Source organism: Eutrigla gurnardus (genome assembly GCF_963514095.1).
Source record: "Eutrigla gurnardus genome assembly, chromosome: 9".
Lineage (NCBI taxonomy): Eukaryota > Metazoa > Chordata > Actinopteri > Perciformes > Triglidae > Eutrigla > Eutrigla gurnardus.
In genome coordinates, this window is record NC_139923.1 from 11,920,792 (window position 1) to 11,942,841 (window position 22,050).

At 45.3% G+C, this 22,050-nt stretch overlaps 1 protein-coding gene across 4 annotated transcripts in view; it reads left to right on the top strand.

Moving 5' to 3' along the window:
* Nucleotides 1–22,050, top strand: part of reln (reelin) — an 86,048-nt gene that overhangs the window by 9,374 nt on the left and 54,624 nt on the right. For all 4 annotated transcript variants that reach the window (XM_084017135.1, XM_084017137.1, XM_084017136.1 and 1 more), the window contains exon 2: nucleotides 9,820–9,927. In XM_084017135.1, the coding sequence (XP_083873261.1) occupies nucleotides 9,820–9,927 (108 nt within the window). The remainder of the gene's footprint in view (nucleotides 1–9,819; nucleotides 9,928–22,050) is intronic.

Here is a 22,050-nt window from a genome sequence, read left to right on the forward strand (position 1 = left end):
TTAAATTGAGCCTACAGGTTTCACTGTATGAAGCAAAGAATATTATATTCCGTGGTTCAATATTATTGTTTGAATTGGATCCTCATCTTCTCCTCATTGATTGACGGTCGATTAATTTTGTCTGTCTCAGTGAAAACATTAAACTCATGTCAGCTATGTAATTCAAGTGAAACCAGCATCGCTGGCTGCTGTTTAATGTAGTGCAACCACACAGGTCTGACTCCTGTGGATAAATGGCATCGAATTCTAAGCAGTCGTTCAAAGTGTCTAATTGCCTGAATCACACTTTGCATGGATTCAGCTGCTTGTCCTCTTTCCTCAAGTTGTTAACATAATCAAAGAACCTCTGTCACCTCACACACACACACACACACACACTCTCTCTCTCTCTCTCTCTCTCTCTCTCTCTCTCTCTCTCTCTCTCTCTCTCTCTCTCTCTCTCTCTCTCTCTCTCTCTCTCTCTCTCTCTCTCTCTCACACACACACACACACACACACACACACACACACACACACACACACACACACACACACACACACACACACACACTCTTATATTGTATATATTGTTTTTGATCTGTCAGTGAAATGACGAGGATACAGTTATTTAAAATAAGTCACATGTAAGGTAGACAGAAGTACCAAAAAGTGATGTGTAAACTCTTGAACTAGTGAACCTCTAACAGGTGTATTTGGGAGCCATTGACTGTGTACTTGAGGCTGTGAATGAGGCCTGATTGATGCAGAACATCACGACGTGCATCTTTGACTCAACACAGTTGTTGATGTGCACATGTAGTCTTGACAGCAGAGGATGCAGAGCGATTCCTTCTTATGGGGTGAAAGCCGAGGTCTGAGGTAGAGGTCGAGACAGGAAAAGAGGTGGGCAAGAGTGAGGGGTGATGGAGGGAGCGTGACAGTGTTAATTACAGCAATGAGTGCACTCCGGTGTGATTAAGACTGAATGTCAAGGGGGATGCTCAGCATTGATCCTGGCAGTAGAGACCATCTAGTCTTTCATTACTGCAACCAGCTTGTTAATTAGAAATCAATCAATTCCACCCTACTCTATGACCCCATCACCCCCCCTCCCGACACACACACACACACACACACACACACACACACACACACTTCACCTCCACACCGTCTCACTCTCCTTCCACCCATTTCATACCCAAAAGCCACGGAGGCACATCGGACTTTGACGAATGTCAGTACTTTTTCACTTAGTTGGCCATAATCTGTAATTTTCATGCCGAGAAAGAGCAGAGAGCAAAATAGTGAGGCACAATATCCTGCCTTCCCTTCCAGCTCCCAGGACGCCTTTCAGTTCTTTAAAGAATTTGCCAAACTCTCGGATTGCTTGAAGATTGGGAACTGAATTTAAATTTACTCACAGGATACACAGTTACCATGTTCTCTTTCAACTGCATCTGTGTGCAATTTATTTTTTCTTCAGAATCAGTTAGAGATCCGCAGATGTGTTCTGTGAAAGATTGAAATGAGACCAAATGGCACGATCCATGGTTCATTCATCTTTAAAAGGTTAGGGTTATTTTACATAATCAGCTGAATTGGTTTGAATATGTATTGACACAATTTATATTTGTATCTAATGCATTACATTATACCTGCTTTGTTTATGATGGGTCACATTATATTACATTATGTATGCTTTTGTAATTGTTACTCTTTTAGGAACACCAATAGCAACAGCTGTCCAACATGCACCATGTCTTTTCCTTTTTTACGAGGGTGAAACTCCAGGTTGATAAAAACTGCAGTTTGAAGTGTCAGCCCTTGAGGATGGCTAAGAGGAGGGCAGGTGAATCTAGTGCTAACGTACTCAAGCATTCTCTTTCATCTTGTAAACCTTAGTGTGCCTGCAATATGCAGGTTTGGAAAAACAGAGATGGAAATTCAGCAAAAAACAAAATGCAGGACTGTTTTTTGTGTTTTTTTTGGGGGGGGGGGGGGGGTATATTGTATTTTTCAAGTCCAACATGAGTAGTTTTCAGTAGAATTTTTCAGGCTTCAAATAATTAGTTTGTGTCCGGCAAGCCAGAGCACAGACCAATCAGTGTAGTGTGAGGAGTTATCACAGGCGTAGCCAGGTGTGTGCGAGATGACAAAGAGACTGCTCCTTCTAAACAAAAATGGCAGCTCTTCATAGGTAATAAAATCAGTTCTTCGTTGATAGAAAATCAAAGAGCAACAGTGAAGGCTTTTCTCGTGTTTTCGTCTTCGTCCAATTGGCTTCGACAGGAGTTTGATTGACAGATGGTTCATCCAATCAGCTGCCAAGTATTTTGTTTTAAGTGGCTGTACTTTTCTAAACTGTTTCCAATGACAGCTTCTCAGATTGTCGTGTGTAATAACCATCTGGCGGGCCAGGTTATATAAATTTACTACATGCCATTAAATTCCAATTACCATTATGCTAAAACGACAACATTTTGAAACGACGCCAATGTTGGATGGTTGGTTAATTTTAACGGCAACGGTAGAAAAGATAAAACTGAGAAGGAAGATCAATGAACAGGAAGTGAAATTAAATACAACCACATTTTGTTGTGCTTTACAAGGCCAAGAGTGAAAACAATCTTTCATTAAGTCCCATCTTCCTTTCTTACTATAGAAATGCTTATTTTATCGATGTATCCCACTAGATGGAGCAGAGATCTCTGATGGAGGTGATTTGGTGCTCACCCTCATGGAACGTATCACAAAGGGGTGTCACAATTTTGATTCTAAACCGAAAATGAGCTTTTGATTTTGACCTTCGAAGTCAAAATCAGGATATGGGACCAATGATCTGTTGATCTTAATGAATTCCATTTCACTATTCAAAATTATGTGGGTATTGATTGGTTGTTCAAAGATATGACTTCTGTGTCCACGTAGGTCAAACAGGGCTTAAAAAGTGTCAGTTTGTCCCTCAGTGTCTGTGCAAAGCCCTGTTCATCCTTGCCTGAAGTCTCAAGGCCTTGCTTTGACGGATGCCTTCAGGTCATGGCTCTACGGGTTGTGGAGCAGTTTGGGGTGGGGTGCGGAAAGAGGGTGACGGTCACTTAGGCTATGTAGCCTGGTGTCCCTGAGACTGACTAAGCAGCCAGTGGAGTTAGAGCTGTGGTTGACAGCTTGTCCCTCATTACCTCCTTCCTGTTTCCTATCAGGGCAGCTCCCGATGGAGCAGGTGAGTTGGAAAGAGTTATGCAACAGTGTTGGTCCGTGTCCAATGTCTGAATTTTGTCTGTGCGTACTTTTGCAGCTGGCCCTCCCGGTTGGCTCAGTGCGATCGCCTACATTAGAGTGTGTTTCCATGCAAGTGCATGTGACGTGTCCCTTTGCACATATGGATGGATGTGTTTAGTGTTGTTGAGCTTGCCATAGCTTTGAAAATATATTTATATTTTGTGTTGCAGAGGGTATGTTTGTGTGTGCGTGTCTGTGTTGTGTGTACAGAGTTGTGGTTTGGGTCGTATCCCAGGTTTGCAGGCTGACTGGACTTTTAGTGTTTTCCAACATTCCTTTGATTTTGTCTTGGGAAGGGGGAAGCCCGACGCATTGACTTTCCTCTGAACCTGTGTTCATTTAGATATCAAATGGTTTATTCTCATGTTAAACACCTCGGCTTTTCCTTGTGCGTTACCATGTTAACTATGGCTTTGATAAGTAATGGATGCTTTGCTTGTCGAGGCTGGATGGCTGAAGCCTTTTCTGTGTCTGCAGAACACATGGTGTTGATCATGAGGACAGCTCACTCTCCAGTCCTGGCAGTCACCAAGCGACAGAGGGAAAGAATCATGGCGTTCCCGAACCTTATTACAATGTAACCCTTTAGAGCAACCACCAATTATGCATCTTGTGCTGAATGATATTCCCCTTTATGCTGACTGTTCTGTAAATCTAGATGTTTTTAATGAGTTATTATCCAGGATTCTGCTGCTGTGGATGTCGGCTCCTTTCTTATCCGGATGTCTTTTTGGTCTTATGAGTACAGTCTTACCCTTTTCCCCCTCATTCTGTCAAGATTGATAAAGATGAGGTCCATATAACAGAACTGTCGTTTATCAAACCCATTTAGAGTCTCATAGTAAAGATTGGTACTTAGATGGGATCCGTGTGCTGTTTGAGGCCTCTGTACAATGGACAAATGAATAATGTTAAAAGCCAAGAGAGATGATTTGCTATCAAAGCCACTCACAGGTAAAGAGAATTGCCTTTGAGTTGTCACAACGGGATGTGCTTCCTCTGAATATGCAATGTTCAGTTAGAAACTGTGAAGAAACATTCTGTCCTAACTGATTTGGCCTTGTTGATTAGTGGACATGCCTTCCTAGTGAGGTTGTATCTTCCTTGTTAATCAACTGTCAACCTTTTGGCACATCAATGAAATGAAAAGCGTATGAAGTGCATTGTGTGTAGAATAACAACTTTTACATTACTTTCCCTAAAGCACAAAAACATGCAATACTCTGGAGATTTAGGAAGACAGAAACGGAGGCATATTTCTGTGTAGAATAACTTGCACACCTGTGCTTGAGCACACAAGCTCATATGAATGTAAATAGACCCACGCATACATTGCGCGGTATGAGAGCAGCACAATGAAGTGTGAGTCTGAGGCAGATTATGTGTGAGGAACAGGATGTTTGTGACAGAACTGCCTCTTCACTCCTGTTTTTCTCCACGTCTGTTGCAGGGGTGAAGCCAAGTTAGGCAGGCAGGAAGGCTTCAACTCCCCTCCTCGGTAAACAGAGTAGAACCTCAACATATTGGACCAAGAACAAGACTGGGGCTGCACATTCTTATCTCTGGCAATGATCATGAAAGGACCTGTAAACTGCTCCCTCGAGATAAATTGCTTTCAGGCATAAATGTTGGAGATGTTGCAGTTAAGCAGACCTGTAGAAGCTCAGTGGCTTGTCTGTGATCTGGTGTTTCGCAGCACCAGATGGCAGTGCCAGCAGGCCAGGAGGATGCCAGAAGGTTACGCAATGGAATGATGCCTCTAAGACCTGACTGGAACACCACATGACACATATATGTGCAGAAACACACTTCCCACACAATCTTCTGATACTGTAGAGAGATATTCATACTCAGGAGATGCAGTTTGTCTGCATCTTCCTGTACTTTAAAGGGCCTGTCTTTCCCTTCTGTATCCGAACCATCGTTCATGGTCTTGTGCTCAGGTGACTGACAGTTTGAACCACTTCGGGAAGCTCAGAGTGAAGTGGCACCCCGACACTAGCATGGCCACGGGAAACAGATGGAACTATAGTTTCCCCGCTGTCTGACCTCCATTTCCTGGTCCTCTCTGGGGCACGTGTTGTCTGCCAGTGGGATATGGGTCAGATGGTCGGCTATCTTTATCCAGATCGTTGCCAGGAAAACCTCCATCCAATTGGAAACGAAAAGGGCATCCTCCTGGTTCACCGAGGGAAACATTGGGATTTCATTGATAATACCTTCTGCTACAGTATCTCTACGACAGGGCAGACTATGGTATTTTCTGTCTGTTGTATACTCTGAGTGAGTGGTACCAAATCAAATCTTTTCAGAACCTCTTTGTGTAGCAGCCAGGTCTTTCCAGTCTTGGGGACTTGGAAACCAAATATTTTTCTGAGACTTGTTTCAGTACTGTAAAGGTTATGAATGTGGGTGTGGTGAAGACTGGCACGTGTGTTTGTACACAAAGAGCAGAAAGGAGCTGTTCAGGCCATGCCAACCATACAGGGACTTGAAATGCAAGTAGACTAGGCCGCAACGTAAATCAGGTCTTCTCTCAGAGCTCCCAGACTTCCTGTCCAGGTCCAGCCTAGTCCCTTGCCATGCTGTTTTCTAAGAATGAGCTCATGCCACCAGGCATAGCCAAACACAGTGCTGAACATGCTTTGCTGTACCCAAAGCGAGACATTTCCATTTGCTTTAGGATGTCACTGGGCCCTATTTTTCATGTCACTAACGTTATTGCTGACCCAGCACACAGTGAGCCACACTTTGGTCTGTGTTTTACTGTTCAATAGACCTGCTTCTTGTTTAAAAAATTGGCCAAAACAATCCATCCATCATGCTGCTCCCTCACTGCATGGAAATAAAGAAGGAAACAACGAGGAAAAGATTCTCTGTCTGCCTCAGGTGCATTCATTTCTAAAGGTAACGGCACACCTCTATGGGACTTTACAGTACTCTGGTGTCCAATAAAGCTATCCCCTGTCTTCTTCCAGGACCTTGTTTGTCCCATGTTGAGGATGCTTTTACATCCTTCAGGGTGAGCTGATGAACTCATATCAGGAACCGTGTTTGCCAGGTGGTCAGAAGAGGTTTGGAAGTCTTATATATGATACTCATCTAAACCAGCAAAAGGATCTGTGTTTTGTTGCGTTGTGTGGTGGACTGGTGCGTCCTACCTTAACATTACTCCTGGTAGATCCAGTGAAGAAAGCCCAAGGCCCATCAATAGTTGAGTGAGCACAGTTGTGTGTGTCTGTAATGAGGCACACCACATCGTATCATCAATATTGCATGCCTGCTGAGGGCCGAGGGACGTGCTCTGGTGTGTTCAAGTATAAAGTATGAGCATGTGCATGTGGGTGTGAGCGCTATGCATGAAGTGTAATTAATGTTTTTGCAAAACCTAAGTTAGGTGCACTCGCAAGTACAGACGGCAGACTTGTCCAGGAGCATGGGGTGCCCTGATGTGGAGTTAAAGTGCGGGGGAGGGATCAAGAGCATAGGGAGTACACCTGGCTGCTAGAGAGGGTTCTGGCTCCTCAATATCTCATGAACAGCTTTCACATGTCACTTTCCTACCATCCAGCTCCTCTCCCACTACTAACTGACAGTTAACGTAGTATTTCCACAGAATAAAAGGATATATTTGCGTGCATTTGTGCCCATTAAGCTCTTGTTACTAAAAGCCTCCTGTTATTTTAATGCAGTTTGATGTATGTTTTAAGTTGTACTGCAAGAAGAGCCTAAAATTCAGTCCAGATGTTTGGATGAACTGTGCCTATTACCTCGTGTGTTTACACGGGAACACATAGAAGATGCTAATGTGTCGGGATGAGAGTGTTGGAAATACAGTTCACACCCATTCCCTCCTCATGGCTTCTCATCCCTCTCAGCCAAGTGAACAGTACTCAGAAATGAAGTATGGACAAGAATTTTAAAGGCTACCATCAAAGGCCGCCAGCCTCCTCCGTTAGATCTGTGTGTGTGCATACGTGTGTGTGTGTGTGTGTGTGTGTGTGTGTGTGTGTGTGTGTGTGTGTGTGTGTGCACCCCCACAGGTGATCTGATCTGATCTGATTGGCTCATCCGTCTGCTGGTTCCACAGGCGAGGGAGAGAGGGGGTGTTCGAGGGCCTATTAAATAATTTAGATCTTACATTTGTATTGATCAGGTAGCGCTGCTCTCCCTGGGCCATTCCACTACGACCTATCTCTCCATCCCTGTTCGCCCCTGTTCTTGTATTTCGATTGTAACCATGGGGCCTAGCTTTGCCTCCCCTACACTCCCCCCCCGCCCCCCCCCCCCCCACAACTTCCACATCAAACAGAGTGCATGCACACTGCTGCCAGGGAGCAGAAAATGCACGAGAAGGGAGTAGATGTGGAAAGTGCAGGAGAGAGCATTTTTACAGTGATTCTTCAAACGGGAGTGAGGCTGAGGGAAAGGTGTAAGCGTAGGATAAAGAGAGAAATAGCATGGTGAAGGCAGAAAAAATCTTTTGTGTGTGTGTGTGTGTGTGGCTGTGTGTGTGTGTGTGTCTCATATGCAAGTGTCTGTGGAGAGTAATGGATTGTGTGTAACCTTGCAGGTCAGTGGAAATGCAGAAATGAGCGCATTGTGTGTACGGAGGCTGGTGAAGCCTGGTCCAACTTAGTGCATTAAACCCAGGCCATTACTCCATTAAATACTGCATGATGCCATGGCCTTGGATCAATACAACATCATGTAAACACTGATAACCTGTCTCACCACACTCTGGAGAGGATTTGTTGAATAGATAATGTATTCATGGGAGCAAAAAAAAAAAATTGCATAAAAGACGAGCACATGTATGCTCAGCATGATAATTGCTTGTTTGAATGGAAAGGCCTCTTCTCTGCGTTCTGTTGATATTGCCGTGTTAGAGGTGATCTGAGCAACATGGGTTGAATATGATAATGGTGCTGTTGCCAAGCAAAATATCTATCTTTCTCACGACAAAGCTTCTTGTACACGTTGCATGTGCTGCTGGAATATTGCAGTGCTCCCAGCAGACAAAAAAAGGAATACGGATGAATGACTTGTTGCTTAAAATATTTTCAGATAATTGACTTTGGATTATTATTATTTTTTTATTCTGTCAAAGGTTTCATTTTGTGTTCAGGGAAGTTGTCAGTAGCTGATTGAATCAAACATTTTATTATATTGAAAAGTTTCAACTATATTCTTGAATCTTATCGCTCAAGTGGGCATTTTTAAAGATTCAGACAGAGCAGCTAAAACAAGCTTGACGTTTACTGTACCGTAAACTGTTCATCATTAGTGCTGAAGCTGGATTTGTGCGACAAAGGGAAGAGAGGAGAACATGTCTGGACATGGTAACGTTGTGGGATGAATTATTGAGGCTTTGATATGGAGGAGAGACGGAAGGGCTGAGATGGGTTGAACCGTGCTCTTATGACTTATGGGTGTAGCACATCCAACATACACATGCAGAACACACACGTTCAGACTCACACACACACATGCTGGGCGCCTTGTGTGAAGACGTGTTAATGGAGTCACCGAGACAGACAGGCAGGCAGAGAGACTGGGCCACACAGGAGTCTGCTCTGCCCAGATTCCCTAGAAACACACAAACGCCCTGGGACCAAACAGACATGTTGCTATTCTTGTGAAAAACACACCAACACCCCGGGTGTCTCCTCCTTTTTTCCATTCACTTTCCCACCAGAAGTAGGGGGAGATTCCAGAGTCAGGAAATAACAATGCCTTCATGTTTCCCCACTGCAGAGGATTCTTTTCCTCAAAGTGTAAAAAGTGTATTTTTGTGGGAGAGCGTTCTCCTTTGAGCCGCGGACCGTTCCCCCGTGCTCAGATCCGTCTGGCTGGAAGCGGTCCAGTGGCTGAGCTCTTTTCCTCCAGTGATGTAGCCGGCTCTGTGGTCCCATCACTCAGGGCCTTTTGTTTACAGGGTGGATCAATAGTTAACTTGCTGCTGGATACACTAAGCTGTAGATCTGTACAGCTGGATAATAGACCTCTGGCGGGTCTTCTGCTCTGCTGCTGTTGGGTGGTGACCTGTGATGAATGGAGGCTTAGCAAAGCTATCAGGGTTACAGTCAATTAGCTCACCAGTCTCCGCTAATATGGTTGTCAATAGGGACAGACTGATGAAAGTACTGTGATTTGGTCGGGACGAGTTAGATTACATTCTTGAGCTGTTGGCCGGAGACAAACTGTTGGGTTTTGGTGTGTGTGTGTGTGTGTGTGTGTGTGTGTGTGTTAGTTGCTTTTGCTTCAACACCTGCTTGCACATCTGTGTGCGCTCCTCTCGTCCTGCAGGGCGTTTGGTCTCGTTGGCCTCCTCGCATGTTGTCACTTTACATGTCCATTTGTTAACACCGGAGCGCCGTGCTCATTAGCAGCAGGATGTTACGGAGGTGTCTATTCACTTCCAGGCTTCCTGTCCACACACACGTTCATCACGCCAACTACTTACCTGTGTAGCGTGCGAACGAGGTGTGAAACATAGTAACATTGCAGCTCTACGGTAACACCGATTTTAAACATCTTCCCCCTTTTCTGTCTCTTCAGTAACCATCTCTACCAGTGTTCCCTTTGATGGTCTGCTGGTGACTGGCCTCTACACCTCCACTCCAGTCCAGTCGGCTCCCATCCCCGCTCCAGCGGCCTTTGGCTTTGGTAAGTCTTCATAAGATACTCCTGTAGGCTGTTTGGTGCGGTTTCCTCGCCCATGTTGTCTGTGCCAATACAAGCTACTCTTAAATGGTCAACTGAGCTCTGAATTTTAGCATAAACAATTCCCTTAGATAATCTAAATAGTGTCTTAGTGCTGGGTGTATGGAGTATCAGAGCACGACCCAGCACGGTTCTCCACATCCCCATATCCAAATGAGCATTAGACCACTTCCCCTCTCCTGTTGTGACAGGCCGTGATGGATGAGGAGTGGGAATGATGGGACCGTGGTTTCAGCCAGATGCGTTTTCATTGATGCTTGAGGGAAGAAAAACAGAAAGCTGAATATGAGATGAGAAATCGTCGTTGGAGAAGAAAGCTGCAGGAGCATGCGAGTCCGCTGAGAGACAAACCTGATCTTCAAATAACAAAAAGGAGAATATTAATCATCGTCGGGTCAGCTGGGCGCATGTTGAGCTGCAGCAAAGGTGCAGTGGTCCAGTTGTGTTGCATTTGGATTCATACTGTACAATAACATGAAGAAGACGTTGTCCTTGGATAATGGTTTTGGAAAAAAAAAATTTGAAAATGAAATATGTAATGTTATTGTTGGTTTGCTATTCAAACCTTTAACTCTTCATTAGTATTCTAGTTGGTAAATTACAGTTTTCGGAAAAAAAATGTTTTGCATCGTCTGGATGCGTATCTTTGACAAGTGCAGTTAAATGAGGATTGTTAGACTCAGATGAAGTGTGTGTGGATGAAGCCCCTGTGTGCAGGGGTGGGGGCTCTCTGGGTGAAGGATTAGCTACAAGGAACTCCTTGGAAAATCGGGCTACTGGTCCAGAACTGCTGCCCAGCGGGCTCACTTATCCTGACTAACTCCACTGTTCTTGAGACGCTGACTTCACCCGGCCAGGGCGGCTCTTCACTCTTGGCAGCCCCTGCTTTACTGGAGAGGCATCCAAGCAAGGATTGCGTCACCTTTGCTTCACTCTCATTAATGTGAAAAAAAGAAGTTTTGAGAGAGGGGCTGCACGGACTGATATAGGCAGCCGCTTGAGAAACTGTGTTTCTGCATGATGTGTGTTTAAATAGGTCTGCAAAGCCTTCTGTTACAGTGTGTGTAATCTGCTAAGCAGCGATGCCGTCCAGGTTTCAGCTCACAGACACACACACACACACACACACACACACACACACACACACACACAGAATTCAATAAAGAAATACAGCTGTTAGAGTGGCGGCTGGCTGGGGTAACATGTGGCTGACAGTATCAGTGTGGGAACATGAGCTCCATTATGGGGACTTTTTTTTTTTTTTAAATGAAACCTCACTGCACCGCCACCGCAGGATTGCATACACAAGGACAAGAGTCGTGCTGAATCAAGATTGCTGGATGTTTTTCTAGATTTGAAATCGCCAAAGTAATGCAAAGCGAGAAGAGAGGGAGGACTTTTCGGTACTTTATTACTTTATTTATGTCAGCGGAGTGACAGACAGCTGGACACGCAGTGAGTGTGCATGGTTTGCAAACGAGAAAAATGAAGCCGGAATAAACAGATTAAGGCTGTGGAGACAGAGAGATTATTGTTTGTGTGGGGATGTCTAGTGGTTGGTGTGGTCAGAGCTGTTGCAGACAGGGCGACTGCATGCTGGCCTCCGAAGAGAGAATTCCCCCTCGGCCTTCCGTGTCGCCCTTCACTGCTTTTTATTGAAAACTCATAAAAGCAGCGCATGACCATGCCCCATGCAAACGTAAATGCTCCGTCACTGTTCCTCCTCTTTCTTTGTTTCTTTCACACACACACACACACACACACACACACACACACACACACACACACACACACACACACACACACACACACACTCTAAGTTTCACTGTAAAACATGTTGCAAAGGTCTCTGATGAACAATACGCTTCTCAAACTAAAGGGTTTACGTTAATGGACGAGGTCTATCTCGTCAATTAACTGTATATTGTGACTTAATGAATCCCACAGTGACATGTTGAGTATTTTCCCAACAGCCCCTCACACTTTGAAACATTTTTCTCCTCAGCCAGCCAGACTGGTAAATCGGGGCCCCTTAAGAGCACATTTATAAAAACCACAGTCAATTCACACTCCTGTGTTCTGTCTCTTTCAAGTGGGCCCTGGCTCCCAAACACAACATTGTCTTCAGCTGCAGTTTGTCTGATTTTGCACTAGCTGCAGCAAAGCAATTACAGCATCATAAAGGCTTGTGGTTCGCCACCCGACAGCTAGTGGGAGATCCCCCTGCCTTGAGGTAGTAGAGGAAGGAGCCTTCGGCAACCAGAGCCAGCAGCTCAGACCCACAAGCCAAAGATACGGCATTCTTCAGACTACCCTGATTGCCACCTCAATTGCTCCATTTACAATTCGGCTAATTCGACAATGAGTGGGTGTTGGCGACGCGGTAAAATGTCAGTCCCTCATAGCCTCGCATTTTTATTCCTAATGTATTGTGAAGTGCATTGTTACTCGGAGGGAGTGGAAGCCAATTAAATGCTCACTTCTGTGTGTGTGTGTGTGTGTGTGTGTGTGTGTGTGTGTGTGTGTGTGTGTGTGTGTGTGTGTGTGTGTGTGTGTGTGTGTGTGTGTGTGTGTGTGTGTGTGTGTGTGTGTGTGTGAGTGACGTCTCTACACTGCCAGAAAAGCAACATGAGTCTGGACTGACTCAGCTGCAGGAGAATTCCAGCTTCTGCCTCGTGTTTTTCCCTCTTTTTGAAGACGTTTTCCATTCCAGCCTCATGGCTTTCTGAAAGGAACTCACACAGCTTTCAGCCTGGCGTTTATAAAGATTTTATAATGTAAAGAATGACTTTTGTACGTTGTCATAATTTTGATTTATTGACTCGGGGCTTAAATAAGAACAGTTTCCTGTTGTATGTCGCACACAGTAATGATGAATCGATGTATTTGGACTCCACAGGCCAGAGCCTGTATGGAAAGAAATGTCACATGCGGTCTGATTTGTATTCTTCCCCTAATGGCAAAATGTTTCCCATCACATCATTTTTCATTCACACACAAAGACGGAACAAGTATTCATTTGAAATGTCTCCAGATATTTTCTAATTACGCTGATGAAGAAAAGGCGCTTGAAGGAAGGCAAGAGCTTTGGAAATAGACAGAAGGGGGAAATGGATGGGCAAAAATGCCAACATAGGCCTAACAAAGTGTTTGAGATTAAGGGAATGAGTGTGAGAGGAGAAAATTGGAGAAAGTGCGCTTGAAAAAAGCAAAGGCAAAGAGGGACCGATGAAAGGGAGACAGTATGTGAATTATGGAAGGAGGGGGAAGAGAAGATGAGATGATGGCATTCCATCACTCCCTGTGACGGAGTGGCTGATTGGTGTTGCCGTGCCAATGCTGAGCTGCTGAGAAAGCGGTCATTGATGGATGGCTCGTTTGCAGGGTGATGTTTATTTTGTCGTTAATTTGCATATTTGTGTGTATTTGCGGACGGTTGGCTTCTGCTAGCAAGGATCAGGCCCCATCTCGATATGATGGATCTGGCGGTCTGACAGAATGGACAGCTTAGTGACGGGGACATCCAGCCGACACTCTGTCCCCATGACGGATGGGCCCATGCTAACACGCGGCCCCGGTTAGAGATGAAATCCGGCTGCACCTTGACCTGCGGAGGAGGGGCCAAAGAGTGCGTGTGCGACCGAAAGTGTAATCGTACCGTACACATTTAACAGGACGAGAAACCGAAACGTATGGAAATACAATACACAGCCACGGACGCTCGTTCCTTCTCATTATGCACAATTATGCAGTCAAATCCTAATATCCACACGCTCATCCATCTAAAGGCTGAAGGTCGCCTGTCTGTGCCCTCCTGCCACTAAGCCAGATTGAATGTCAGCCCGGAATGTCAGACTATGAGAAATGTCAGCGCATCACGTCAGTATTTACAGAGACAGGTGTGATTCCTACTGAGCAAAGCCTTGTTTTGGAAGCAACAGTCCCAGGAGAGCACAAGTGTGCTTCTGCATACCTCCTCCATCAATGGGGATGAGGAGGAGACGGAGATGCTGTGTAGGGAGAGGCGGAGGATGAGGTGGAATGATACAGAGGAAGGGTGGTTCACGGAGGGGAGAAGGGGCGAAGGAACGGGGTCTCCCATGGGGAGAGGAGCTGTCAGTCCCTAGGAGACTTCAAACACACTGCAGCCCTGTGATCAACCTGCTCCCTGGCTCTCTGCTGACAGCTCCCTGACTGCGCCGCTTAGACTCCTTCATGCACACACACGGATACACACATATACACCATACTCACCGCTTTATCCACACATACCGCCGCACTTTCAAATTCCGTCGACATACACACGACGGTGCCCGTTCTCACACGTGTGACACATTCGCTCTGACATCCAACCTTGTTATTACAGCCAAAGTTCCCCTTCCCCAAGTCTTGTCAAGGACACTGCACGGTCCAAAACTGTTGCTCCTCAAACCGTGGGCTGAGCAGAGGCAAGGTGGCGCTGGCGGTGATGATGTTGATAATGATGATGATGACTTATCTGAGCCATTACTCCTTCTCCTGCTCGGGGCTGAGGCACCCCAAAGGCAGATCCCTCCCGATGATGAATTCATTAGCGCAGAAGATGAAATGAGTTGTCAGGGGCAGGGTTATGTATGGGAGGTGATTTGTGTTCTCTGCGGCACGGTGTCGGATCGGACTGGAAAATCGGCTGGGTTGTGCTCGCTGTAAATCTCCCTGCTTTGCTGGCACAGGACTTTCCCCACCCCTCGCACCCAGACTCAGTTCTGTCGCCTCACGTTTCCCTGGCACGTCCTCCCCCACCAATCTTACAATGCCTCCAAGCTGCTAATAGGTGGCTAAACATTTGGGTGCTCTCAGAGACCAGAGGAATGCTTGGGTGATTATGCATCACAAGTCATGTCTTTCCTATGCGAAGAAGCAGAACCGCAGAATACAACCTAATCCATTATTAATTTGAGGTAGACCTACATCTAGTGCATTCGTGTACATACATCCCAACAGAATAGGTCTTGCATCTCAGGTGTGATGGTACAGTAGACCTGCTGGAGCACTGCTGCTGGGAATTTACTGGTTCACTTAGTGTACACCGGCTCTCTTGGAAAAACATAGTCCCTGTTTTGAACTCCCACGGCTTCACTACGTGTGCTTCCATGTGTGTGTGTGTCTAAGCTCATGCATATGTGCATCTATTTGTGTCTCTGAGTGAAGGTGTGTGTGTGTTTGGATTTGTTTGTTTTTGTATTTGTATGCACACGCTGAGCATTTGAGTGCTTTTTCTCTTTCTTTGCTGTATTTTCCACATCCGAATGTAAGGTAAAAAAGGCCCAGGGTGAGCTAGAGAGCTGAAATAGGGGGAAGGCAGGAGTCGGACTTGTGATAGAGATTTCAAAGTGGTGTGCGAGATGTTGTCGGCCAGTTCTCTTTATTTAATTTTTTTTCATCCTGCAGGAGAGAGCACCAGGCGTAGGCTGTTCCTCCCATGTGTGGTCTCTCTCGAGCAGAGCAATGTTATTTTCTGCCATGCAGAGAGGTTGGGTACATGCCAGAGAGAATGAGAGAGGAATAAAGATAGAATAGAAGACTCAAAGACTGCTCGGTTTGACACATTTCTGTGAACGCTAGTGGGTTTGCATCATTTCAACAGAGGCAAGCTGACTTTGAAATGCATCTTTGTGGTTTTGTGATTTATAAAAAAAAAAAAACCCTTATGCTCTATACCTCCACATGCACCTTGCAAGTGTGTGGGCATCTGTGGGTTTGCTGTGCAAACTGCGAGAAAGTGATTTTACAAAGCCTTCTCCACAAAGTGCATGCCATACAGGCTGCACTCTGAGGTCTATTCATTTTTAAAGTTCCCTTGCAGAGAGTATTAGGAAAGAGTGGAAGTGCTCTCTCTGAATCTGCGAGATGAGGAAGCTTAGTGGTTCTTCTGGTTTCTCCCTGTAGGGCCCTGCCTGGATCTGGCCCTACACCTTCTAAAAGCCTGAGAAGAACAGGAATGCCTGGGCCATTTTTTTTTTTTTTACATTACAAACAGTTATATGTGAACAACTCACCCGGATCCAATCTGACCCATATTTTGGCAGCGAAAAATAGTTTGTGACCTTCTCAGTGTTTCGCCCTCCTTACGAGAGCCAGGCTGTTGCCGTGATTAGTTCACTGCCTCCCAGCGCTCCTCTGTCAGACGAGGCTCAGCTCCAGCTTCCTCCACAAACGCATCTAGGTGCACACACAGAACACATGCATGCAAATACAGCACATGCACCCTCGTCTTGCTTTCCCCCGAGGCTCTCCACTGGCTCCCCACCTGTCGCCGCAGGTCTCTGTCGCTCACATCCAACATGTGTGTCAGGACAGAGCCTGCGAGTAGCACGGCCTCACCCGTTTGTTTGTTTGCCGCATTGACGGGTGGGGAGCGGGGACGTGGGTGCAAGAAATTAGCACAAGTCAAATCAGATTAATTAATCCGCGGCTCAAACTATTAGCCGAGGAGTCGCGTTGAATTAAAAATCAAATTAGCCCTGCCGCCTGCCGTTCGAGCCGTGGTGTGTGTGCCTGCCAAGCTGCAATGACACACACCCACAGAAGCCAGCCGCTCATGGGCTTCACTGATGGATGGACGGATGGACGGGTGGATGGATGGATGGGTGGATGAAGAAACGGGTGCTGAAGGACTGGAGCGGTGGGGGGGAGGGGGTGTTTGGTGACTTTGCCACCCAGTGTGGTAAGCTTCCCCTGGGGCACGGAGCTGACTGTCCTCCAGTGGGTGCTGCTCCACAGGCCTCATACCACTACCACCCGGCACACTCTGCTATGTCACTCCAGTTAGGCCTTTCAGCAGCATTTCACCCCGATGGTTTACGTAACACACACACACACACACACACACACACACACACACACACACACACACACACACACACACACACACACACACACACACACACACACATCTTGAGCCTGGGACTGAACCCAGTTAAAACCTCTGATTCTCAGTGTGACTTAAATAAAGAAGAATTCCATTTTTATACATAGAATGTTTACTTTTTTTGTGCTTTTCTTGCTATATTATAACGAAGAGCATATAAAGAATAAAGAACTTGAAAAGTCTGATGATCAAACAGGTTAGTCAAGCAAAATGTTGTGTTATTCTCTCCAATTACTAAGTGAGGAAAAAGTTACCATTACTGATAGTAATATAGGGCCAAAACCCCTGAACTAATGTGTTGTAATGAAATGCACGATAAAAAATAAGACACGATTTGTGTATTGTGGTCATGCATGTATCTTATTTGCATTGTGTACATGCATGTGTGTGTTTGTGAGTATGTGAGTGTGCCTCTGAGATGGATTACAGTGCTGTGCAGAGACGTGGGCGTCTCATCTATCATACAGGGTGGGGACTCCAAAACACTCAACACTTGTTTGATTCAGAATACCATTCATTTCAATTATGACACATTAGTTCAGGGGGGTGTATTATGCTCCAGCAGTGTTTCTGTATTCCATTTATCATTCACGCTTGTATGGCTTGTAGCTCTTGATCATTGAAAGGAAGCAGTTTGCAGCCCCGAGCACTTAACTAAATGTTTATTTTCTTTATACTTTAAGTGATTATTCAGTTATTGGAATAAGCAGTTATTCAATTTGTAAAGTATGTGAATTAAATAGTTGTTCACGTATGACCATATGCTATCGTGTACAGTGCCATTTCTCCTTCAGCTGGTTAGAGCCATACTGGCTAACAATGAGCCCTAGCTGTGTGTGTGTGTGTGTGTGTGTGTGTGTGGCCTTGCCTTCAGGAGTTTATGGATGATGGATGATGGATGCAGTGAGATACAATGGAAGCCTAAATGAAAGAGTAATTGTTCTGTGAATGTATGCATATGGGCAAAATATTGGTCTGGTGCTGAGGGCCAGGGCATGAATATGTAAGTTTTATCTTTACACCAATGGATTCTTTTATAAAACATTCCCTTGAATGTGCTTTACACACGAGGAAAAACATAATAATGTAAACGTGTAAATATGCTCATCTACACACACACACATACAGCTCAATAGACCTTCAGGTGTCCTTTACTGCCAGTTAAAATCTTCCATTCATAAAGAGTCTCTTACCCCATTTCCCCCTGGCATCTTTCACCACCCGTATTAACACACAGCGTCCTACTGGCAACTCTGTGCCGGACCCCTGCCTTCGCCCCGATGCTGCCAACCTGTCTCCATGGTAGCGTGATTGGCAGGTGCTGAGATGGATGCTGGTTTCAGCCAATAACAGATCAGAGTCAGGATGTCATGCACCATGAGGCCCGGCAGTGGCCCAGTGGACGGGCCGAGGTTGGTGTTTGAGAAGAGGTGGTGAATGCGACACAACGGGCACACACATGCGCACACAAACATAGCATGGGATCATTCAGCATCACAAAGTGAATGGGGGTCCCCACTCAGGCTGTCAGTACTGTTGTGATGTATCATTTATGGCGCCATTGTGTGGCCTTCTCTTGAAACATGATGACAGAGGTATTATTCTGGCTTTTGACAGATTCCCATACATTCACAGGCGTTTAAGAACACATGTTGATGCTCCAATAGGTTTATAAGAATTACCGCATAACATATGACACTCTAATGGGCCTGCTCTCCAAGTTATCTGGGGTGGTATACATTGGATACTGTACATTACATTACATACTGTAGCCACACACACACACACACACACACACACACACACACACACACACACACACGTATAACAGGCCTAGAGGACAAAAGATGTGCCTCATAAGAAGTAATCTGTGCTCTTTAAATGAAACTCATTTCTGTGTTTAATGAAAAAATATATAGTGAGTGGTGGCAAATATAAATTCCTAAGACAAAAATCAAATATCCCAAACTGCTTACAGCACATTACGCTACTTCATGGGGGATTTATTTCATTTCATTACCGCTCCGAGCGAACCGCTACGCACACACGTGCATTTTAATATTCTGTTTGTGGTTACTCATGTGTACGTGTGCGAAGGCGGACAGGGTCGCGAAAGTGCACGTGTGCTGTATGTGCTTCAGCATTTGAGTGGAATTCATTAAACATGAATTCATTAATAACAATCGTTCCACTGTAGAGGAAGTTGGAGCGCTTGGTTTGATTAACTGTTGGTAGAAAGGAAACGTAACAAGCACCCAGAATTCCTTTCAGCTCTAGGACTGAAGTGCATTCTCCCATTGCCAACCTGTCTTGAAAGCATCTTATAAACCATTTAACGGGAATGGATGCAGTCGAATCACACACACACACACACACACACACACACACACACACAGATCGGTCGAACTAATAGGTTTTCTGTTGCTCCCCGAGCCAGACATTGCCCAAGGATAATTGTGGAATGAGTGCAAAATCCAGTAGCTGTTTGGTATTGACCAGATGTCAAATGGTGTGTATAAACTCTGAATTATTCGTAAAATGTGCCTATCAATTTGAATGGCGCCTCTCGAATCCCCACAGCTCTGCCACAAAATCTAACTATCGTACCAATGCCAGTTAGACCGGGTCCTGCTGGTCCTACAGTGTGAAGTCGCTGCCAGGCTGAGCCACCGATTGCCCATCTGCTCCATCGGGGAGAATTCTCACTCCATCTATTTGACTTGTTTTGAGCTTGGCTGTGGAAAAGCTCATTAGCTTTGCAAAGTGAGACATAAAGACGGATAAAATAAAAAAAATAAAAAATGCTGTGTCCCAACGGGGAGATGTTGGAGAACACACAGACAGATGTGATTTGTAGTGTTTACATATTTAAAGAAGAAAGACCAGACGGAGGGGAAAACATATGTGCTTTGTTTCTGGAGACATGGGTGGACTGAATATGTATTCATAAGAGGCGACAACTTCCCACTTCCTTTTTATTGGGTGCTTAAAAAATTCCCTACAATTACCAGCAGAGATTGATGTTGGGGTGACAGCCCTACAGCCAACATATGACCCTTGAAATCCTGACACACCCATTTCCTGTGTGTCTGTATATCAGAGTGAGTTTGTGTGTGGGCATGCTCAAGAGTGCATGCATAGGCTGTCTGTGTGTGTGTGTGTGTGTGTGTGTGTGTGTGTGTGTGTGTGTGTGTGTGTGTGTGTGTGTGTGTGTGTGTGTGTGTGTGTGTGTGTGTGTGTGTGTGTGCATGCATGTGTGTGTGTGTGTGTGTGTGTGTGTGTGTGTGTGTGTGTTTTATATTTATGAAACACGCTCTGCCCAGTCATACCGTGGGAGTTAGCAGGTCATCTTCCCTTGCAATTAATCACTGCTGACAGCTCGTCAGTGCCCAATCTGCATGTGAAAGAACCGCATGTGTGTGTGCGTGTGTGTGTGTGCACGCAGAGGTGCATGCATGTATTTGCATGTGTGCATCTGACTGCGGATGTTGCAGCAGTCCCTGAAAACGTCCCCCCGTCGGCTGCTTATTGAATTAGAGGTAGTTATCCAACATGCAGCATGAATGCATCACCGGTGGCATTTGTGCTGCAGCCACAACTTACTCACTCGTTACATGAGTTCTGCCTTTTGGGGGGATCGTTTTCTAACGAGTCCAGATGCAGTGAACAATCACAGCTGATGAAGCGTAAAATGTGCCCTCTTTAAAAAAAAAAGAATTAATTGTTTTCTAAATGTTTCTTTCGTTTTGTGGAAACGGCGAAATCAATCACTCATAACTGTGTTTTGACAGACTTGGTTAGAGTGAGAGGATTCGGGGAGGAAAAAAGGAGATGCACAAAGCAAAAACATATCGACAGCAAAGAAAAAAGATCAGAACAGATGAGAGATCAGCTGAGTGAGATATAAAGGAAGAGTTTTTAAAGTTGGTATGACCCTGTATGAGGACGCAGGGAGGGCTTTGGTATATTCTCCGCTCATCGCCCCGACAGAACCAGGAGTGTTAGAGTTGTCTCTTTCCCTGTCCAGGTTCACTACAGCTTGTTGCTTTACTGGAACGTCTGGGATTTGAATCTCGTTGAATAATAGTGATTTTTTTACTCTCTCTCTCCCTTTCCACACCCAGACATGAAAGGGAATAGTTTCGTTATTTGCATTTTTACGCCTGAGTGTATTTTTCAAGTGGGAATAGAAATTCTGTGAGCCGGGTCGATTCCCAGCGCTGCTGTGTCCTGGAGTGCATCAGTCTGCCTTTTCATCTTTCACTTTAGCCTAACTGCTCTCTGCTTCTCTTTCGCCATATTCTCAGTTCTCTCTCTCTCTCTCTCTCTCTCTCTCTCTCTCTCTCTCTCTCTCTGTCTGCTTGCTTTTCCTCATTTTCTCACAGTGTTATGCTAATTTCTTGTTTCAAACATTGTATTCTGTGTTTGTTTTCACTTCATCCTTAGATTATTAGTTATAGTAGCCTGATGTAAATGGATTAGGGTTGTATTACAAGAGTTCGCCATCACTGCAAATGAAAAACCACTCTGTCCGACACTTAAGTCGTTGTCGGTGCCCCGCCCGCCTGTTTTTTATCACTTCATAAAGAGTGACGGCGTCACATTCCTGCCATGTTAGTGATTCATTGTTTCTGTCCTTCTGTCGACGCCGGCCGCCGCCCGTCCGCCGTCTCCTTCTGCCATCACTGTCGTTCTCTTTTTGTCTGTCTTTGCGTTGTCACGTGAGCTAAGCTTGTATTCTGCAATGTGGCGAGGAAGATTCACAATCATTTTCCTTCTTCTCCTCCCCAAAATTGCACATTTTATGCCAAAACTGTTGTGTTGACGGCCTCGGGTGCGGCTGTAAATGTGTGGGACTCATAACGGCAGGGAAATTGTTGTGATAATGGCAGTCTTCTGTGTCGGAGGGGGTTAAAAAAAAAACCCAGATGTATGGGTATGTCAATGGGTGCACGCCTGAGTGCTATGTAAGAACAGCACAGAAGCAATTTCTGCTCTCGTGTCAGCGGTAAAGATAGGCTGCTGAGGAGATCTCGCCCAGGCGGACAGCATTGCAATAATCCAAAGTCAGTTATTTGTGTTTCTGTGTGTTTTCCCTGTGTGGATGCTTCGGAGTAAATGGTGATCATTGCACAGAGAAGTAGCTTTCGGAGAAC